At 39.6% G+C, this 22,276-nt stretch overlaps 1 protein-coding gene across 2 annotated transcripts; it reads right to left on the bottom strand.

The window, feature by feature from the left end:
• Positions 1-320: 320 nt before the first annotated feature.
• Positions 321-20,936, bottom strand: LOC147301710 (protein NLRC3-like). 2 transcript variants are annotated; one of them, XM_086284166.1, is made up of 15 exons: positions 20,799-20,936; positions 15,978-16,115; positions 15,795-15,893; positions 14,766-14,864; positions 13,014-13,112; positions 12,271-12,349; positions 10,962-11,190; positions 8,988-10,797; positions 8,546-8,719; positions 8,105-8,260; positions 5,298-5,471; positions 4,601-4,756; positions 2,897-2,943; positions 2,525-2,733; positions 2,219-2,436 (listed from the first exon to the last, which is right to left on the bottom strand). In XM_086284166.1, exons 2-15 carry the CDS (start codon positions 16,064-16,066, stop codon positions 2,353-2,355), a joined length of 3,504 nt encoding a protein of 1,167 aa, XP_086140292.1. In that variant the 5' UTR covers positions 16,067-16,115; positions 20,799-20,936; the 3' UTR covers positions 2,219-2,352. The 2 variants fall into 2 exon arrangements, with proteins under 2 accessions (XP_086140291.1, XP_086140292.1); XM_086284165.1 differs by having other exon boundaries at positions 321-2,733.
• Between the last annotated feature and the right edge of the window lie 1,340 nt (positions 20,937-22,276).

Here is a 22,276-nt window from a genome sequence, read left to right as displayed (position 1 = left end):
AGCTCGGTGTGTATGGATGAACGCACACTCATCACTAACTGCAGCATAGTTTAGAGACAACAAGGATTTACAGACACTCAGCAACACCTGCTGACAGCGAGGAGGTCCAAACACCTAAAATCAAATTCATCCTGAGCCAGAAAACGAGCTGATTTTATTTAACTTTGATTAAATGTGTCACCAAGTCACATCACTCATAGATTCATTCATTTTAATACATCTCCGTGTGGTTTACTTAAAATGTACACTAGGATGTGCACATGTTTGAGTGTCCCCCGTGTGCCCTCTGAAATCTACACATATGCATAACGGTGTGTTCGTGTTTCAGGAGGAGTTTAAGGAAGTCTGAAAAACAGCTTCATGTCATCAGACGTGTGAAGTGTACTTTCAGCATCTTTATGAAACACAACTGTTATATCTGTTCTAGTTATAACCAAATGAGCTAACGAGGTCTTCCTCCAGTTTATCTGCAGTGTTAGAGCACCCTCCAGTGGCTACTGACAGCTCAAAAGGTTTTGAATGAATTCTGATAAAACTTTGGAGATTGGGGTGGTGTTAACAATCCATTAAAATTTGGTTTACATCCACTGAGGTCTTCAAGGTCAGCTTAGTGAGTTATTGTTTGAGAATTGACAAAAAAGCCTCATAACTCAGAACCTGTGATTCTTACAAGTGTGGTGTGAAATGTCACCATATAGAAAGTCCCATAGAAAGATTTACAATATCATGCAACATTTGACCTCTGACCTCTTTTTCAAGGTCAATGATTGAGCTGAAGGTCAAAGTAATAATCATCCTAATAATAATAATAATAATCCTATATACAACTATTTAAAACGGTTTTTGCAGTTCTTACTGCAGGCTTGTAACAACATTAAAGTATATAGGGAATCATATATGCAGATTCTAAATATCATGTCATTTTTTACCTCTGCCCTCACTTTTGTTCTTTTGACATTTGTTCTGATCTTATTCAGCTTTACAGATGAAAACCACACAGCGATATTAAAAGTAATGTATTTATTAGAAATTATAACCACCTTGATAGTCCTTTTCATAATCAAAGTCTTCCTCTTCATGGAAACATATAATCCAACCTTGTCATTTATGTTTCCACATCCATTATTCATAATATCCAGTCATCACATTTCCAGTAAAGAGCAGACTCCTGATCGTTTGTATTGTTCTAAGTCGCTGAGTTCTCTTATTATCAGAACTTTCACTTCTTTAGGAGTCTTATCATTACTTTGCAGTTCCTCGGTCATGGTGCTTATATCTTGTTTTGTTTTTCAGGCTACGTGCCTGTTTTGCAATTTCAGCAGTTTTTTTCATTAAATGTTCATTGGAAATACACACCAGTCCTCTTTAGCTTCTTCAAAATGGGCTTTGTTTTACTATCTATACAGAGCATGTGACATGTTGTGATATGATGTCTCTGAATACTCACATTCTTCATTTGGAGAAATTTATCACTTGCTGTTCAAGTGTTTGCAGCTCCTCTGCTGGGGCATCTTCACCGTCTCTACCTCTGCCAGCTGTTGATCTGGTGTAGGTTCAGTGTTACATCTCTAGTCCACTTATGATTAAATACTCATTCTTGTGTATTGTTCAAGGCCCTCGATCCGCTGTTCCAAGCCGTCTATTTTCTTGTCCTTCTCCTTTATCAGGTTTTTTTAGTTGTTTAATCTCATTTATTAGGACATGTAGCATACCTTGCTGTTTAGCCACTTTGCTCAGTTCGTCCAAAATGAAATTTGGCGATTTCATGATCTCCTCCGACTCCTCTTCAACTCATGGCATTTTCAGATCAGTGAGATTGCTATTACCTTCATTAGCGCTGCAATAAAATATCAGTGCATGGGCTCAGGAACACTTCCAGAAACAGCGTCTGTGAGTTGTTTTAAGAAACAACTAAAAACTCATCATCTTAGACTTGCTTTTGTTAAGTCTTTTTTTTAGTGCTCCGTTTTTTAAATTTTATTGTGAAGCACTTCGTTATCCTTGTCTTGAAAGGTGCCATATAAATAAAATGTTGCTTACTCCTGAGCTACGACCGCCATCCATGTGGAAGTAAGCTGGAGGCTACGCACCCAATCAGACATCAGGCTGAAGCCTGGCTGCTCACTAAACTTGTGAATGTCTGAGTATTTTCTAAATTCTTCTTCTGTGCATCTCAAACAGGTGAAGATTCTTATCAAATGCCACACAGACTCACAGAGGCCCCAAACAAGACTCTGAATCCAGGATAAAGCAGTTCAGTGAATGTTGTGCTGAAAGTGTGGAGGTGGATCAGAGTTTCAGAGGAGACTCTGTAGAAGGACAGAGTGCCAGAAGGACAGTCCACATACACTGCTACTCTGTTAGAGACAGAGGAGGAGGAGGAGGAGGAGATGGATGTTTGTCTGTTGTTGTGCCTGACAGAATGAGGACCATCATCTGTACAATACAAACTCCAGGACTGATCATTCCATCCAAACAAACAATGTTTAGCATTTTCTTTCCTTCTGATTCTTCTGTAACTCACTGATATATAAACGTTTCCTCTCCACTCGACCTCCCAGTAACAGCGACCAGTCAGACCATCTCTACACAATAGTTGAGGATGGAAGTCAAATCTGTCTGGATGATCAGGATATGACTGATCCTCCTCCACACGTGCCACCTTCCTGTTGTTGTCAGACAGTTTCAGTTTTGTGTTCACTGTGTTTGTGTCGAATGTGAGTTGACAGGAATCTGATGGAGAGAACAAACACAGTCCAGCTGCAGTTATTGATCCATCATCCGTTCATTGATTGACACTTTGATAATGACTCTTGACATCAGAGATGTGAATGAGTGATGTGACAGTTTGAAGATGGTTGAATGTTTTCATGAATCACATTAAAAACACACTTACACTTCCTCAGACCTGGTCTCAACCATCGGCCTCCAGCAGGCTCCACCCTGAAAGGAGGAGGGGGGTCAGACCAGCACAGTCTCTTTCAGCACGCACACTTGGACATTACATCGCTCTCATACACATACTGTTAGACACTGATGAAGTCTGTATGACAGAAAGTGAAAGCTTACATTGAAAGCTCAGGACACTGGATGAGAGACCCTGAGTTAGATCAGTCTCTGGAAAGATAATTAAAGCCTCATTATACTGACTAATACCAAATTTAAAAAGTTCCTGATCAAAACCTCCAAAAGTTTATTTTGTTCATCTGGATGTAGCGTTTTCAGTGGGAGAAACGTTTCAACATTTTCAAACCCCAAAACACGCTGCACCAAAAATATGCAAATTATATGTTGCATGGTTGGATGTTAAGAAGAAAAAATTTTTTGATCATGCAATTTATTGAAAACAACACTTCCTGCATATTTCAGAGTGGCCTTTTATTGTGGGCAGTCTAAGGCACACCTGTGCAATATTCATGCTTTCTAATCAGCACCTTGACATGCCACACCTGTGAGGTGTGATGGATTATCTCGGCAAATGAGAAGTTCTCACTAACACAGATTTAGACAGATTTGTGAACAATATTTGATAATAATGGGTCCTTTGTGTATGTAGAAAATGTTTCAGATCTTTAAGTTCAGCTCATGAAAAATGGGAGCAAAAATAAAAGTGTTGCGTTTATATTTTTGTTTAGTGTATGTTGTGTAATAAGATTATCATTTGGTTGCCTTAAGTTTAGTTATGTTTCACGTATGTCTTCCTTATTAGTCTGTCATGTTTCTTGTCTTCTTGTCCATGTTGTCATGTCTGCGTTCCATGCCGTTTCCTGTTTTATTGTGTTTTGCTTCCCCTTGTCTTGTTAGGTCTGATTTGTTCCAGCTGTGTTCCCACCTATTCCCCATCCCCCCATTATCTGATTGCGTACTAGCCTTCTGTCTTCCTTTGTTCAGTGTCAGGCCATCTTTTGTCTTTTGCGCCATATTTCTATGTTCCAGGTATCTTTGTATCCATGCCAAGTTTCATGTTTTTTTTCATGTTTTTGTTTTTTATGTTTATCTCTAGTTTCCTCGGTTTAGGTTATTGTTTATTCTTGTCTTTGTTTGCCTTATATATTACTTTCTTCATTTCTTCATCAGCCACATTAAACGGCTCGCTTTTTGTTAATACTCAAATTTTGGTTCCACGTTCCTCTGTGTCTGCATTTTGGGTCCACTCTTCATAAATTCAAACAGTCTGCTTCGGCTCACTGTGACAAATGAATTATAAATATTATATCGATATTGGTCTACTTAATCATAAAGTAATAGAAAAAAAAATATTGCCATTATAAAAAAAGCTACACAGAGAACTTTCAATCCTTGTTTGTGCAAAACAATCAAATAAAAATCCTAATGTGATATTAAATAAACCACTCTAGCCTCAAGCACAGCAGTGTGTGGTACTAAAAGTAAAAAAACAAAACAAACAAACAAACCAGTGTTCATTTATTTAACATTCATACAAATGTAAGACTTGTTTTTCTTTTATATGGCTTGGAGCAAAAATTTATATATATATATAAAAAAAAAGCTCCTTGATGAGTGAAGAAATTTCTCCTATTTCCTCGAGTGTCTCTTTCTCCATTGCCAGGCACTTTGGCTGCCAAAGGCCACTTCATACCTGAGTATGTCCAGTTGGAGCTGCTTCAGCAGCTTCACCCCTGCCTCTCCTGGATCATTGTAGCTCAGGTCGAGCTCTCTCAGGGTGGAATGGTTGGAGTTCAGCACTGAGATAAGAACAGTACAACCTTCTTCTGTGATCAAGCAGCCTGACAATCTGCAGACAGCACATGTGACAGATACTATAAGAGAACAGTGACGCAGTCAAATAGCGAGAAACAATACCTCCATTTAACAAATATGTGATCGATTGAAGCGTAGAGTTAGCTTTAACAGAGATATTTTGAGCTAAAAGTTTATTTGTTCAATTAATGAAACTATTAAAGTAAGAATTAGGACAAGCCCTACACAAAGTAGAACTGATGCTCATATGAGTGTCATTAGTTTTGTAGGGATTTAAGCACTACTTAAAAAGTTGACCAGATAATTACTCTCAATGAAAAAGCCTGGTGTGAATTACTAGTTGATTCTGAGGAAAATGTGAACATCTGTAATAAATTACATCAAATTAAAAACAACAAATCGACGCTACACAGTCTGTGTGAAAAGAAATCCTGTTATTAGATAAAGTTTTAATAATATAGCAGAATATAGCAGAATAAATCAACAATAGTCCTGGTTAGCCATGGTTAGCCACATAGGTTAGCATTGAATATGATTTAAATGGACTTTATATGAAAAGTTTGAAGAATCCTGACCTGAATATTTCCAGTTTACAGTATGGACTCTCTAGTCCACCACACAGTGTTTTCACTCCCGAGTCCTTCAGGTCATTATTATTCAGGTCCAGCTCTCTCAGACTAGAGGAGTGGGAGCTGAGAACTGAGGATAGAGTGTCACAGATTCTGTCCGAGAGGTTACAACCACTTAGTCTGTTGAGACAACAAGAGGTAAAAAAACCCAAACAAACACACAAACCAAAATAAACAAACAAACAAACAAACAAACAAAAAAACGTTAAAATGTGCAGTCTATACTGATTATTAACTGTGCACATGCTAAATCCTTGCTGGTCTATTCCAAATATCCTTAAGACATTTTATTATTTATACACTTTGTGCATTATTTGTACAAAATAAAATTTATATTTTTTAACATCCGACTAAATCGCAGTGACGTATTTATGGTCATTTTATACTTTATACTTCATTTTTATTACAATAATATTAGCCCTCTGGGGTCCAGGGTATAACTGGCCGTTTTTGACTACTTTTGATTTTACCTCTATATTTCACCTTTAAAAACTGTTTATCTTGCCTTATTTTGTATCATTATTTTCAGCACAACCTCAAATATTTGAAATTTGAGTTATTTTTTCATTTTGGCATACTATATTAGCACAATTGATCTAACTTCAGACAAAAAAATTTATCTGAGTAGAAAAAAGTTATATTTTTTACTGTAAAACCCACAAACATGTTTAACGAATCATTTTCATAACTTGAAATGCAAATAGAAATTGTACATTTCTAAAAATTATGCACAAGTTTTGCAAACAACAAAGTTATAAGGTACTTTTTACCTAAAAATGCAGCCAAGGCCTCAGGCTTTTTTTTTAATAACCATTTAAATCTATTTACAGAACAATCATGTGTGCTGCATCAGATGAGAAGGCACACAAATTATTTGTGCGAGTCCAAAAAACTAGTTTGTGTTCAGTATAAAACAGAGGAGAACACCACAGGCCTAAACCCTGCAGGTCTGACAGCAGGAGGTGTATCAGTCCTGTTTTCCATGTGGGAACAGCGTTTACACTGGAATCTGCATTTGATGGCTTTTTTGGAGCAAATGTGACATTCAGCAGTATAACTGACACACAATACAAAACAATAACTACACAACACACTAACTCTAGCCTCCAAACACGCTAAACGTCACTAATGTCTCACATATGAAAACTTGCTCTCTCTCTTTCTTTTGCTCGCCCGCTTTCCGTCGCGGGTGTCACTCCTAAAACTTCCCCTTCTCCCTAAACAACCAAGTGCCGCATGGTAAACTCTAACACCAATAGGGAAGGGGTGTTTTTTCCTTTTTTTCACTCACAAGTGGCGAGTGTTTGCTAGCGCTGTCTGTAGAAAACACAGTTTTTACCGTTCTTCCCGCTGTAAACACCACTGTTTTGTTCAGAAAAAACATTGCGTGTATTTTTTATCATAACCCTGGCTTTACGTGGCCCATTGACACAATTCAAAAACTGGTATATCGTTTGAAGTCCGTACTCTCGACCCAAATTGAAATGGAGACTGAGTCGCAGCATCTTGTAGCTGTGTCGTCTTAAATTGGTCATGTGATTTTGATGCGCCGGTGCGTCCGTCGACTCCAGAGGGTGAATACAATAATAATCAATTGATTGTAATTTAATTGCAATAAATTGTTTTACCTGTATAACAAAGTTAAAGTCTAAAGTTGAGAACTGAAATACAAATTATTTGCATGCACTAAGGCTGGGCGATTGGAGGAATATATCGACTATTGACAATAGGCTCAATCGTTTTTACAAGGGTGATTTATTTATTTATTTGCTAATAATGTTGGCTGAAGCTAACAGAAGCAGTCAACAGAAACAAATAATAGCGCTGTTTTAACGTCACCCTCCTTCAGCTGTGAGCAAATGCACCCTCCTTAGAGTGCTGGAGCGATTTACTCAAATAAGAGAAAGAAAGAACAGCAGTAGCCTATGTTAAAAAAAAACAAAAGCATTTTATCAAATAAAAAAACCCACTATGGTGGGGAAGGAAACAAAGAGAAACTGGCTTATTTTTTCCACTATAACCGTGTTTACAGGCATTTCCAGTGTTTATCTGTTTTACACACTCGACCAAACAACTCTTCACTGAGGTAACAGTCTATTTCTATCTGTGCCTTTTCCTCCAGTGTGCAATTTGGCAATTACTTTGTCCATGTTTGGACTTCATCTGTGTTCTAAACGCGCAAATCAATATGTGCATCATTACATTGCTCCGCCCATCAAAAAGTCTGTGCATACGTGAATATATCACCTGCATCGGTTGGAAGTTTTTTTACATATCGCCCAACCTAAGCATGTTCTTTGGAAATAGTGGTTCAAAGTAATGCAGTCCACTTTCAATCCTCCTTGTCCATATCATTAAAAGCAGCCAAATATAGTAATAAAACATTAGCAGCTTAGTCATTTGTAAAGTAGTAAACCAGTACAAAAAACAACAAAAAACAACAACAAAACAAACCCCTCCCAAAACACTTGGCATGGCTTGTTATCCAGAGGTGGTGGGGAACATATGAATCCTCAAAACATACCCTCTGCTTATTCGGTTCGCATTTATATTCATAAGCATATGGACAAATAGGCTGCGTGAGACTACGAAGCTACAGATTCACAAACCCTTCACTTATTTCTTGTTCACGTTCAAGTAGAATTCCTATAATGAGCTAAATGAAAAAGGCTACTTTATGTGTGACTGTAAGAAAAACTTTCAAAATCATCTTCCTCTATCAGACACTGTGGCTGCAAACAGCCTCTGCACACCTGAGTGTGTCCAGTCGGAGCTGCTTCAGCATCTTCACCCCTGCCTCTCCTGGATTATTGTAGCTCAGGTCGAGCTCTCTCAGGTGGTAATGGTTGGAGTTCAGTGCTGATGTCAGAGCACTACAACCTTCTTCTGTGACTGAGCAACTTGACAATCTGCAGACAGCATACATGACAGAAACTATTAAACAATTAGAAAAAATTGAACTGGTGCTCACGTGGTAAATGGTAAATGTACTGGTTCTTAGATAGCGCTTGTCTACTCTAAACTCTCAAAGTGCTTCATGAGTGTCATTTCTTTAATTAAAGAGAAAAAAAAGATCCTAAACAGACCACATGAAAAGAAAGTAGTGAGAAAGTCCTGATAATTTAATATGTAATATCTAGGATCTCAACTAGAACAATTTTACACATATCATGAAAGATTTGCAGAATCGTAACCTAAGTTTTTCCAGTTTAGAGTGTGGACCCTCAAGTCCCCCAGACAGTACTTTCACTCCGGAGTCTTTCAGGTTGTTGTTACTCAGGTCCAGCTCTCTCAGACAAGAGGAACGGGAGCTGAGTAGTGAGGATAGAGTTTCACAGATTCTGTCTGAGAGGTTACATCCACCAAGTCTGAGGAGACAACAATGGACAAGAAAATAATAATATGTGACTGCACAGCATGAACTTTTGATTATACATGGACTATATAAATCATCAACTTAGCACATGCTAAATCGTTACCAGTTTACCCTAAGAAACCCGATGACATAATGAGCTTATACATTAAGTGCAGCTTCTAATTGGCACATAAATCTTACATCAAACTAGACAGCACACAACTGTGCTAAACAGAATAACAAAAACAGTGTGTTTAAATCATGAAAACTTTATGACTTACAGCGCTATGCTGGAGCATTTAATCACTGGCAGGAGCCTTAGGAAAGCCTTCTCTGAAGCAGAGTATTTCTTCAGGTCAAACACAAACAGATCTTTTTCTGATGATAATAAGATAAAGACCAGAGCTGACCACTGAGCAGGAGACAGTTTATCAGCAGCGAGACTTCCTGATCTCAGGGACTGTTGGATCTCCTCCAATATAGAATGTTCATTTAGTTCATTAAGACAGTGAAACAGGTTGATGCTTTTCTCTGCAGATAGATTTCCACTGAGCCTCTCCTTTATGTGTTGAACTGTTTCCAGATTGGTCTGTGAGCTACATCCTGTCTGTTCTAGCAGCCCATGTAAAAGACTTTGATTGGTCTGAAGTGAAAGACCCAGGAGGAAGCGGAGGAACAAGTCCAGTTTTCCGTTTGAACTCTGTAAAGCCTTATTCACAGCACCCTTGTACAAGCAAGTGTCTGCAGATTCTTCTTCTTGCAAATTCTGGGTGGTTTCCTGTTGCTTTTCCAGTAAATTCACTCCAGAGTTGATGAAAGTCAGATGGACATGAAGAGCAGCCAGAAACTCCTGAACACTCAGATGGATGAAGCAGAACACCTTGTCCTTGTACAGCCCTCTCTCCTCTTTAAAGATCTGTGTAAACACTCCTGAGTACACTGAGGCGGCGCTGATATCGATGCCACAGTCTGTCAGGTCTGATTCATAGAAGATCAGGTTGTCTCCTTGCAGCTGCTCAAAAGCCAGTTTTCCCAGAGACTCAACCATCTGTTTGCTCTCTGGACTCCAGGGTGGATCTGTCTCCATTCCTCCATCATACTTGACCTTCTTCACTTTTGCCTGAACCACCAAGAAGTGGATGTACATCTCAGTCAGGGTTGTAGGTAGTGCTGTCCTTGTTTCCTCTTTTCTCTTCTTCCCCACATCCTCCAGAACTGTAGCAGCGATCCAGCAGAAGACTGGGATGTGACACATGATGTGAAGGCTTTGTGATGTCTTGATGTGGGAGATGATCCTGCTGGCTTGCTCCTCATCTCTGAATCTCTTCCTGAAGTACTCCTCCTTCTGTGGGTCAGTGAACCCCCTCACCTCTGTTACCATGTCAATATACCCAGGTGGGATTTGATTGGCTGCTGCAGGTCGTGTGGTTATCCAGAGGTGAGCAGAGGGAAGCAGGTTCCCTCTGATGAGGTTAGTTAGCAGCACATCTACTGAGGTGGGCTTAGTGGGGTCTGTCAGGATTTTAGTTTTGTGGAAGTCCAGAGGAAGTCGACACTCATCGAGGCCATCAAAAATTAAGACAACCTGGAAGTCTTCAAAGCTGCAGATTCCTACTTCTTTAGTTTTGGTAAAGAAGTGATGAACAAGTTCCAGCAGGCTAAAGTTTTTCTCTTTCAGCACATTCAGCTCTCTGAAAGTGAATGGAAATATGAACTTGATGTCCTGGTTAGTTTTGCTTTCAGCCCAATCTAGAGTGAACTTCTGTGTTAGGACTGTTTTCCCAATGCCAGCCACTCCCTTTGTCAACACTGTTCTGATTGGTTCATCTCTTCCAGGTGAGGCTTTAAAGATGTCTTCTTGTCTGATTGTTGTTTCTGGTCCATCTGGTTTTCGTCTCCTGGATGTTGTTTCAATCTGTCTGACCTCATGCTCATCATTGACTTCTGCAGTCCCTTCTGTGAGGTACAGCTCTGTGTAGATCTGATTCAGAATGGTTGGATTTCCTGCTTTAGCGATCCCCTCAAACAGACACTGGAACTTCTTCTTCAGTTGAGATTTAAGATTATGTTGACAAACTGGAGCAAATCTGCCTGAAAACAGACAATATGTTACCTGATTAAGTTATATATTAAATATCCCACCATTTAATTCTTCTAAAGAATGAGTGTTTACATATGTGCTGGTGTAATCCTTCAGACATTAGTAAATGTCTTAGTATAACCAGCAGCTTCTATGTTTAGAAAAATCCTCTTACTGCTCAGCAGACGGTCAGCCAGCTCATACTGCTTCATTCCTCTCAGAAACTGCAGTGTGATCTTTATAAATGCCTCTCTGTTGGTACGCCTTTGCTCTTCATCCTCACACTCCAAAATCTCCTTATCCTCCATCTGGCAGTTTAAGCATTCTGAATAATCTGGATACAGAACTGTCTGGATCTTCTTTAACTCATTCTTCACAAAAGTGATGATTTTCTCCTCCAGGAGCTGGAACAGAAATTTATATGAATGACTCAATAAATCTGAAATCATAGATACAAACATCAGAACCATGTTGAAAACAATTACAATCCAGCTGGAATTAAAATCTGTTTTATTTATACATCATTCCAGGGCTTCGTGTGGTGTCAGTTTGCTGTTTTTAGATCCCCCTTAAAAGCTGAATAAATTAACTTTAGACCTTGGTGATGGAGGAAAATGTCTCAGGGAATGTTAAGATTCCTGCTGAGCACTGCAGGTCTGCATACACCATTTCTTTTGTTTTGCACTCAATGCTGCATTTATGTGGGCATTCACACCCATCAATCTGGGAAGAGTTTTAAAGCAAGTTGAAAACAATTTGAAGGCCATCATCCTAAAGATTATTCACAAGTGGAAAATAATAAGTCAGTTGCTAGTCTTCCAAGGTGTGGATGTCGCGGCAAACCTGGTTAGACTGTACAATTCTCAAAGAAACAGCAAAAAAAACACAAGAGCTAAAGAGTTGAAGTTTATGACAGTACATTTAGAAAAAGGAGAAACAAATATTGCAAGTTTAGAAGGGTTGTCAGGAGAAAGCTCTCCTTTCTGAGAAGAAAACAGCACAGCTTAGGTTTGTAAAGCTGCATCCAAACAAACCACAAGACTCTGAATGGATGACACCAAAGTGGAGACCTTTGGTCATACCACACAATTTTGTGAAAAAACACAGGATCAGCACTAAGGAGCCGAACCCCAACCCTGAAAAACAAACAAATCCCATAATCAAACCTCCACTAAACTTTACATTTGGCACAGTGCAGTCAGACTTTCATTTCCAGTTGCTTCCACTTTATTATAATACAACTTTCTGTAACGATTTAAAAGTATTTTTTAAATAAAACTAACAAGTGGTTTAGAAATATTAGAGCTTGAAATACAATGTAAATACCATACAGTTATATTTTTGCTGCTGCACCATCTGAATTTTGAAGCTATTTTCAAAAATAGTCACGCTTTTTGCTTCTGTGTTTGGTTGTAAGAACATGCATAAAATTTTTAAGAAATGACTGTGAACAGATGTAAAGTACTGTTTGTATATTTACAGACCATAAATATGGAGTCCAGGTGTGCTTGATGCTCCTGGGGAGGCTGATCACTGGGAACCTCTGAGGTATTCTTGTTCTCTCTGTAGAGATGAATAAATAAGAGAGAAAAAAAGACTTCTCAGAAAAACTATTTTACAATCCCACCTTCCTAATTAAGAGGAAAGGAAAACCATGTAATCATGTTTTACCAGTGTTAGAATTTTTTACAGTGATGATTTGAATTGTTGAATGATTTGTTTTAGCTTGATTACCAGCAGCTAAGACAGATGTTCATATAAGATAGAATCACGGCACTGATGGACTTCTTTGAGACATTAATAATTGATTTGTGGCTACTAGGTGCAAAATAGTCTCTTGGACTTTACCTAAGCCATCAAGAAAGAAACCTATAAGTGATTTGTGGCTTAGATTTTAACTTCAAAGGCTTCTAAAACAAAGGCTGCCAGTAAAATGGCAAAAGCCCCATAGCCCTTTGTTCGGTGGCTAAATGGTGGGGCAATTAGGAGCAGCTGGTTAAAAAAAAAAGAGTCTCTATTGACATCCAATTCTTAATAGCAGTAAGGGCTGCCTCCACTTAGCAAGACCTGATGCCACTCGACTGGTTGTTACCAACATTGTTTTCTGAGCCAAAGTACAAAGTTTACACCTGCTGGACCAGCTTTCTGACAGAAAAGCCTCTTACATCAGTGGTTAGGTTTTTGAAAGTTTACTGAAAAAATAAAAATATATACAGATATAGATTACCTTTCCACAGCAGAGTTTTGTCCTTTAAAATTAGCACCAATACTCTTTGACCAGTCACTCTTTAAGGACACACAGCTGGGTTCAGGTCCAGGTTGGTTCCTGTGAATAATGATGGAGCAGTGATGTGAGTGCTGAGCTGTGTGAGAATAGATTATCGTATTATCGCAGTAGTTGGGATTTAGTTGTTGAACCATGGTAAAGCATTATATTCATTATTCATTTAAGTAGGTCATAGGTCAAGTTACTAAACATTCACACATCGAGCACACACATAGAATTGGAAGAATAGGTCAGAGATGTATGTGAGAAGCAGGAGCGACAGAAAGCTGCCGTTAGTGGGATAAGGAGTTGGTAAGCCAAACTCAGGAGAATATAGTGTGCGAAGAAGTGGGCAGCAAGGACACAAGATAGGGAGGCAGGAGACAGAGAGGGATCACAAGGTTGTTGATGTCTGTGTATAAATGTGTGCTGCTGGGACGGCCCCAGCGGATTTTGATATTGGATGCTGAGCTGTGAAAATCCCCATGTACATGTAATAAAATTAATGGATTGTTTATGTTGAGAAAAGACAGGAATGGAATATTACACTGTTTCATGATACCTTATATTGCTGATTTATAAAGAAATACTGTTTGCATAGAATCACGGCCCGCTTTGTCTGATTAGGGAGAACAAAACATGCTGAAAGCCAAGGTCATAACTGAAGCTCACTAAGGCTACGTCCACACTAGCACGGAGATATTCGAAAACGGCGTTTTCATACGAAAATGCTCCGTGTCCACACTAGCGTTTTCAGTCATTTTGACAGAGTTGCCCAAAATGCAGGCGCTCAGACTCAAGGTGTCAACTCAAAGTCACAGCTTTATTGGCTGGCAGGGAAAAAAAAAAAATACAAACTAAACTAGGAAACACCAACCTAAAACTCACAGTGAGACACAGGGAGATCCACACAGCATGAGGGACAACACGACACTGACTCAGAGAAACACAGGGCTTAAATACACTGGGAAGTAACGAGGGGAATGAGACACAGAAGGAGAGCACAGCTGGGGGAAATAAGAACTGACGAGACAAGGAAGCGTAAACTGAACACATTCACATAAGACACGGACCTTCAACGTAAAACAGGAAGTATGACACAGAGACGCGAACTAGACTAGGGGAGACAGAGCAACTAAGAAACACAGACAACACCAACAACAAAGAGACACAGAGGGCAGCTACTAAATACTCAGAGAACTAAACAGAATACAAGAAAACGAAACTAAGACACTACATTAAAGAATAAGCTGGGACAACAAAGAGAACTAAGAACATAATACAAAAAACTCAGAGGCGCAAGAAACTCAAAACACTGGGTCACTGACCCAGGACCGTGACAAAAATGCCGTCTCAATGTGGACAGGAGGCCAAAACGGAGAGAAAATGATGGACATAGCCTGAGAGGGAGAGAAATGTGAATGTTTAGATTTTATGACTCGGGTGGGGGTCGAGGCTATAAGAGTGTGTGTAACTGTCAGACACTTCAAGATCTGCAGGACCTCCTCCTCTGCACATCTCCCGTCCAGATGATTGTATTGCTCAAAGAGTTTGTATGGAATAAAGAGAATTGTATTGATTAAAGAGATTGTTGAGTGGGCATTAAAACACCGAGTGTTGTTCTTCCTTCAGCCCGAAGATCAAAGAATTGTTTTTTTTAACAGTGTTTGAAAGTTTACTGAAAAAATAAAAATATATACAGATATAGATTACCTTTCCACAGCAGAGTTTTGTCCTTTAAAATTAGCACCAATACTCTTTGACCAGTCACTCTTTAAGGAAACACAGCTGGGTTCAGGTCCAGGTTGGTTCCTGTGAATAATGATGGAGCAGTGATGTGAGTGCTGAGCTGTGACATGGAGAAGAGTCATGGACAGTTAGAGATGGTCATCTCACCTCTGAGCTTTGGTCTGGCTCTGTTCTCATAGCAAAGTGTAAAATGGACACAGTGCACACACAGCGTATCTATTACACACTTTGTCGTGATATTGGGTTGTATCATAAGTGAAGAAAAGTAATGCGAGGCCTCACTTATAAAGTGCTTTACAAACCAAACAACAAAGAACCACTTACTGCCAAAGAGACAGATATGAAAGTGGACAGTATATCCTTGATTTCTAAACATAAAACTGTTGTTGCAGCCAGGTCCAACTGATAATTTCTGATAGGTTTCTATTTGGCAGTATAAAAGGGATTTGTTTTAAAGCACTCATTAGATTCACTAATACTTTGCACAATAGGAAAGTTCAAAGAACTCAGTGAAGATCTAAGGAGAACTACAGATTTACACAAATAAATCCCAACAGTCATATGACCCCGTATAGGGAGGCCGTATATGGGGTGGCTGTAGCTCAGGTGGCAGAGCAGGTCGGCCACTAATCAGAAGGTCGGTGGTTCGATCCCAGGCTGCATCCTGGCTGCATGCCAAATATCCTTGGGCAAGATACTAACCCCTACTGGTGGTGGTCAGAGGGCCCGGTGGCGCCTGTGTCCGGCAGCCTCGCCTCTGTCAGTGCGCCCCAGGGCAGCTGTGGCTACAATGTAGCTTGCTATCGTGTGTGTGTGAATGGGTGAATGACTGAATGTAGTGTAAAGCGCTTTGGGGTCCTATGGACTAGAAAAGCGCTATACAAATGCAGGCCATTTACCATTACTTTGGCGACAATGAAACATCATCAAGTAGTTCATTTAAATCAGACACCAAATTGTTTGCTATCAGAGTTCACGTTACTATCAGCTTACCTCTCTGCAGCAAAGGGTTGTTCTTTAAAATTGCCACCAATACTCTTTGACCCGTCACTCTTTAAGGACACACAGCTGGGTTCAGCTCCAGATTGGTTCCTGTGAATAATGATGGAGCAGTGATGTGAGTGCTGAGCTTTGACATGGATTAGAGTCCTGGACAGTTAGAGATGGTCATCTCACCTCTGAGCTTTGGTCTGGCTCTCATGTTCCCCACACAGAGTGGTTTTAGAGGGAGGGACTCCCTCCTCTCTGTCCTCACACTGATCCATGCTGCTGAATTCACATCCACAACAGCTCACACACACTTTCTACCTTCACCTGCAGAGGAAACACAAATCATTCGTGTGCACATCAACTGAAATCCTCCTGTCATGAAGCACAGCACACATGATACATTCAGCTTAACTGGAACCTCCAGTCCATTTTCAAACATTTCAGTTGATAACTGAAAGTATGTATCACTCTTTTTTTTTCTTTTGAAGGACATGCTGCAAACCATGCTGAGTGAAAACCTTATACATTATAATACAGGCTTATAATTCGATGTTTTTTCGAAATTCTGTACATGAAAAGTGAGCGCGAGAGCCCTCGGTGCACCTGCTCGCTGCTGAAGTCAAAGTAAAACTTTATTGTCATCTCCGCTATATAAGTACAGTATATAGAGAGACGAGAGGATGAGGCTCCAGTTACAGCAGTGGAAGTAAACAAACAATATATCCTCCTGAGACCCAGGAAAAAAAAGTATTTTGATTTTGATTTTTTTAATATAAATCAAGTATTGGCTTGGTAAAAAACACATTGCAAAAACAATTTTGTTTTTAACAGATTTTATTTAAATTTTACAACATGTGCACTCCAGTGCACAAGGGGAGTTCATTGATCCCGAATGTGAAACTAACAAAATTCAAGAGCTGATTAAAAAAATTAAATGCTGCACTGAAATCTTTGTAAGCAGGATTTTAAAACATATTTACATAAAAACATCACAAAACAGTAGATCATGGGTCAACTTAGAAGTCACTGACATTTCACTGGCTGTAGGCCATTCGTCTAGGAACAACTGATTGCACTGGGTTTTTTTTATTTATTTCACAAAAGTCCATTCATTTATGATATCTAAGAAAGCACTGTGATTTTTTGGATACACAGAGGAACATTTGGCACTTCACACATCTCACATATGTTTTACTGTTGCACCCAAGCATTCTGCACCTGAAAGGCCTTGGGCTGTTAACCATTTCAGGCAAGTGGAGTGCACCATATTTTCTTACACTCTCATCTGGTTGGGGCTTCCTTTTCTTGATTTCTGGAGAGAACTCTTCATCACTGGTATTATTTAGGTCTTGTTCCCATGTTTGTCCCTTGTTTATCAGTTCTTCAGCCAAGAGGAGCTTGAACTCCAGGTACTGTGTATTCTTTTCAGCTTGTTGCATGGCCTCGCTGTCTTGTCGATATTGAAGCCATGAGTTGGTGATGGCCAGATCAATGAAATGAAGTATGGTGCGAACAGTCCACTTCTTGGTCCGGCTAGATATTCTGTAGAAGCTGAGCATGCGATCACATAGGTCAACCCCTCCCATGTTGATATTATATTCTGCAACCACTGCAGGTCTTGGGACTTGGATTTGTCTCTGTTCTTTCTTTGACCATCTGGAACAGGTATCCTGGGGCTCAATTCCATGAGCAGTTGATGCCATGACAACAGGCTTGTTGTCCATCCACTTGGTGACTGCTATTTCATGAGGTCTCCGTACAATCATTTCTGACGAACCTCTTGGTTTTGAGCTCAGGATGTTGTCAGCAGTGAAGTGGCACTCTTTTGGGATTCGATTCTTTTGAATTGTTCCTGTACCTAGAAGGCCCCTTTCTTTAAGAGCATCTAGAAGACTGATGGTGGTAAAATACCGGTCAAAGTAGACTAGTGATCCTCTAGGAAGTGTCTCTGTTAAACGCAAGACTGCATTTCCACTTATTCCCATCTGTTGGACTTGAGTGAAGGTGTTCTTTCCCATGTAGGTTTCAAAATCAAGCACTAAACCACCTGGACTTGCAAGAACAAACACTTTTAATCCTGTTGGATTTGGCTTTCCAGGTACAAACTGACGAACTGGACATTGGCCAGTGAATGGAACGATCTGTTCATCAATACAGACCTTTGTTGGCCTGGGCAGATTGAGGCAACCTTGGAGGACCCTCTTTAGAACTGGTCTGACTTTCCACAGGGGATCCTTTTTCTTTTCGCTTTCTGGCACACTGAGATCGTCAACCATTTTCAGCGAGGACCTGATCTTGTAGAAACGATCACGTGTCATGGAATCAGCTATAATTGCGACTCTTGTTTTGGCAGCCCAGTACATTCTAATTCTCGGATATCCAAGGCATGCCATGTACACAGAGATTCCTAAAAAGGTATTGATCTCCTCTGGTGTTGTGTTTAAACTACACCCTGAATCCCGTACCATACGCTGGTTGGTGAAGAAGGACAAGTCCTGAATTAGTTTTTTATCAATGTACTGCTGGAAATACTGCTGTGGGCTCCAATCATTACGTGTCATTAGTGTGCCATCATCTCGAATTCTGCATTCTTCCAACACAGGCATGAACCTAAGATAAAGAAAAATTACTTAGCAAAACAAAAGTCAGAAAAATTATTTATACTCAAATATCCGATATAGTTCACTTAAAACACTTTTACACTATCTTTACAAGTTAAATTAATTTACTGTAAAACATTTCTGTATGTTACTGGTACTTTTGTACTCAAAATCAAAAATTCCAGATTCTCCTACATGTTGGTTTTGGACCAGATAGGACGACGGCAGATTTCAGCTGGCCCTGTGTCTTTCTCCATTACATCTGGCCCTGCATCTTGGTCATCTTCGTCTGGTCCCTCATCTGGGTTCTCACCCTCTCCTGTCTGGCTCACATGACTCTCATCTTCTGAAAGATCTATGTCTGAATCTCCCTCAATGATTCTGTTAAGAATTCTCTCTGCCTCTGTCAAAGAGCTGTCTACTAGAAAAATGTGAAATAAAAATAAGTACAAAGTCCTGACGTGCACTGGAGTACACATTAATAAATTAGTCATTTGCTCTGTGAAATTAAATAAGCTTAGTTCTGAAAACTTCCTCAAATTACTTACTAGATGTTTATTTTTGAAAATTTATCAAAATATGAGTTGCAAAAACACTTTAAATGTAAATATCATGCTTACCTTTCCTTCTTCCATAAAATGTGCTTGTAGGGATGCCAGCCATTTTGAAAAGGAGGGAAAAGGATAGTTGGCAAGGCCACACCCCACACATGTGACATCATTTTAAAGGTACACTTGTCCTCTCTAAGAAACAACAGGACTTAGCAGAGTGGCATGTAGAGTATGAGAGATACAAGCAAAAACTAAATGTGTACTACAGTGCACAAAAATGAACTGCTGGGTCTCAGGAGAATATATAAGAAGAGTAAGAAAATAAATATACACTTTAGGACTAGGGGTAAAGGGATCAATCACAATGTAAAATTTACAGTTTGATGATTTAAAGTCTCACACACAAGCCGTCGAAAGGACTGGAGGGGGCCCTGCTGCTTCCAAATAGAGTCCATTTCATTTATAATGTTGTAAATCCAAGTCCATTATGTATTCATGATTTGAATGAGGGATGGGTGTTCATACTGGAGTGCAAAATTAAAACCAATGGAAGATGGACAAGAAAAGTTCAAAGCCACCAGGTCCTCAGTTTAGAAAAAAAGAGAAAAGAAAAGGAGGAGAAACGAGCAAAAGATTACCCATATGGAAAAGATATATAAAAATCTTATAAAGTTTGTATCTGTCTTGTGTGAAACTTGTATGAAAAGCATATAAGTGTGAAAACAGATATAAGATCCCTTGAAAAATTATATAATGAAACTTGTATGTTTTGGATACTTACTAAAACAATGTATGAAAGTAATGCGAAAGTGGCCACTTTCATGAGTAAATCATGTAAGCCTTATATGATTTACTCATGAAAGTGGCCACTTTCATGAGTAATCACATATAAGTTTTTACTATTTCTTTTCTGTATGGGTAGGGCTGCTTGATTATGGCAAAAATGATAATCACGATTATTTTCACTGAAATTGAGATCTCGATTATTTGACGATATTTATTTAACCCTTTAAGACCTACCATAGAACCAAGTCCGCCAGAGCTTATATTATTTTTTTACATGTTGTAGTGCCATTTGTGGGAGCATTTCAAGTTGCTATACATCAATACAACTGTTATAGCCCATATTTTAATAATATGTATGCATTAAGTCCATAGTAACTACATTAATGTTATGTTTTTATGTTAATGTACAATCCTTAATATGTTTTGTGTGTGTGTGTGTGTGTGTGTGGGGGGGGGGGGGGGGGGGGGGCAGAGGGAGTGTTCGCCCAGGGCGCCAAACAGGCTAGGACCGCCACCACCTACTACATTTGTCAGTGACTGCAGGGAGGAGGGACTTGCCACTCTTCAGTTTCTACAGGACTTGAACGCATGATAAGGCAGGCTGGGACTTGCTGGGAGTCCCCTCCCTCCTTTTCAAATAAACTTTACTGAGACCCACAAAATGCGAAACATGCCCCATACAGATAAAAAACTACAGACACAGCACAGACATTTCTCCTGTTTGCTCACAGACAGACGCGGATACGTCGTTATGTTAAGGAGCGGCTGCAGGGATTTATTAATCAAATCTGTCTGCGTCAGCCTTGGCTTGTCCTTGTACTTCCTGTTCAGATCATAAGGATAAAATAAATAAAGAGACGTTAAGTCTTGTAAATCGTTATCATAACTACCGCGAGTTACAAACGCAGAAAAGGTTTTAAGCTTCCGAAGTTTTAATAAAAGCAGTCCGAGGTTCTCCAGCGGCCAGCCAGCTTCTTCCCGTCTTCCCAGTTGCAGCTTTCAGTCCGTTAACGCCAACTGCGCAAACTGACGTGAGCTATCGAGGAAATCACGAAAGACTGATCCCTTACCTCCTACAGGAGACACATTTCTGTTCAATGAGCTCCATCGAAATGAAAAGAACCAATCAAAGAGGCGTTTGGGGGCAAACCCCGAACCATTCACTCGATCAAAGCCGCGCGCCCTGTCCAGTACGGTAGCGCGCGCGTTGTCCGATGCAACCAACCGAGTGGGTGTGCTACGACGTCTCCCTTTAGATTTCACAATTAATTTTACAGACTGTAGCCTTTAAACTTTCACCTGTAGCATTCATATTTTTTTAAATCATCCAAACGTTTAAAGAAATACAGAGAAGATTGATATGTGTGCAATAGCTAGATAAAAATATATATTAACAAGATAATATGCAATGCAGAATTTGTTTTCTTCCAATCGGTACCAAAAAAAGAAAAAAAAAACCCAGTACAGAATATGTTTATTTTTATATTTAACAGCATTCTCAATACCATTAATCATAAACAGAGTTCTTATCACTTTTCATAAAATTTACAATGAGCTGCCATGGTATAATGAATTAATAATGTTAATAACCAACCATAAACAGCTGGTATAACAGAGCTCACGTCCACAGTTTAGCTAACAGGTTTTGTAGAATTCTTATTGTATTAGCTTGTTATTTACTTTTGAACTTAGAATATCACCTGCTTTCATTTAAAGTAACCCAGCATTACAGATATATTAGGGCATTTTTTAACCACTAGATGAAAGCAGAGACAGGGAGCAGGTCGTTTAATCCTAAAACAACTACAACACTACACCTGTTTTAACATAACAGTCGAGTCAGTCATTGCTTCTCAAGCTATGTGAGGTGCACACATCATGCACACATTCATATCAGGTGGATCTGACTCACTTTGACAACAGAAGCTTCACATTAGATTAAACCTATATAGATTTCTTCTTACAGAGGTGGATGGTGGCTATTGACAGACAATAGTGACATACTTAAGTGCAATCTGATTTCTTTTGCTTGTAAACAATTTTAAATGGTAAATGGCCTGTATTTATATAGCGCTTTACTAGTTCCTAAGGACCCCAAAACGCTTTACACATCCAGTCATTCACACACACGTGATGGCAAGCTACATTGTAGCCACAGCCACCCTGGGGCGCACTGACAGAGGCGAGGCTGCCGGACACTGGCCCCACCGGGCCCTCTGACCACCACCAGCAGGCAACGGGTGAAGTGTCTTGCCCAAGGACACGACCGAGACTGCCCGAGCCGGGGCTCGAACCGGCAACCTTCCGGTTCACAAGGCGAACTCCCAACTCTTGAGCCACGATCGCCCCTTTTTATACTATTTTTACAGTGTTAGTAAAATAGCAGACAACTTTTTACACAAGTGACCAATGTTCCCTCTAATTTTTCATGTGTCTGAGCGAACACACAAACTCCCTGAGCGATCCCTTGGACCACTGTGAGCGACATCAGACGTGTGCACTGTGGTCACACCAGCATCAAATCCATCCAAGTTACATGGTTTATTAA

The sequence above is a fragment of the Aulonocara sp. 'chitande type north' Nkhata Bay genome, linkage group LG23 (genome assembly GCF_057382095.1).
Source record: "Aulonocara sp. 'chitande type north' Nkhata Bay isolate Kocher_YH1m ecotype deep benthic linkage group LG23, A_spYH_male_GT1.1, whole genome shotgun sequence".
NCBI classification, from domain to species: domain Eukaryota; kingdom Metazoa; phylum Chordata; class Actinopteri; order Cichliformes; family Cichlidae; genus Aulonocara; species Aulonocara sp. 'chitande type north' Nkhata Bay.
Note: the sequence above shows the minus strand (reverse complement) of the source record. Positions and strands in the feature narration are given on the sequence as shown.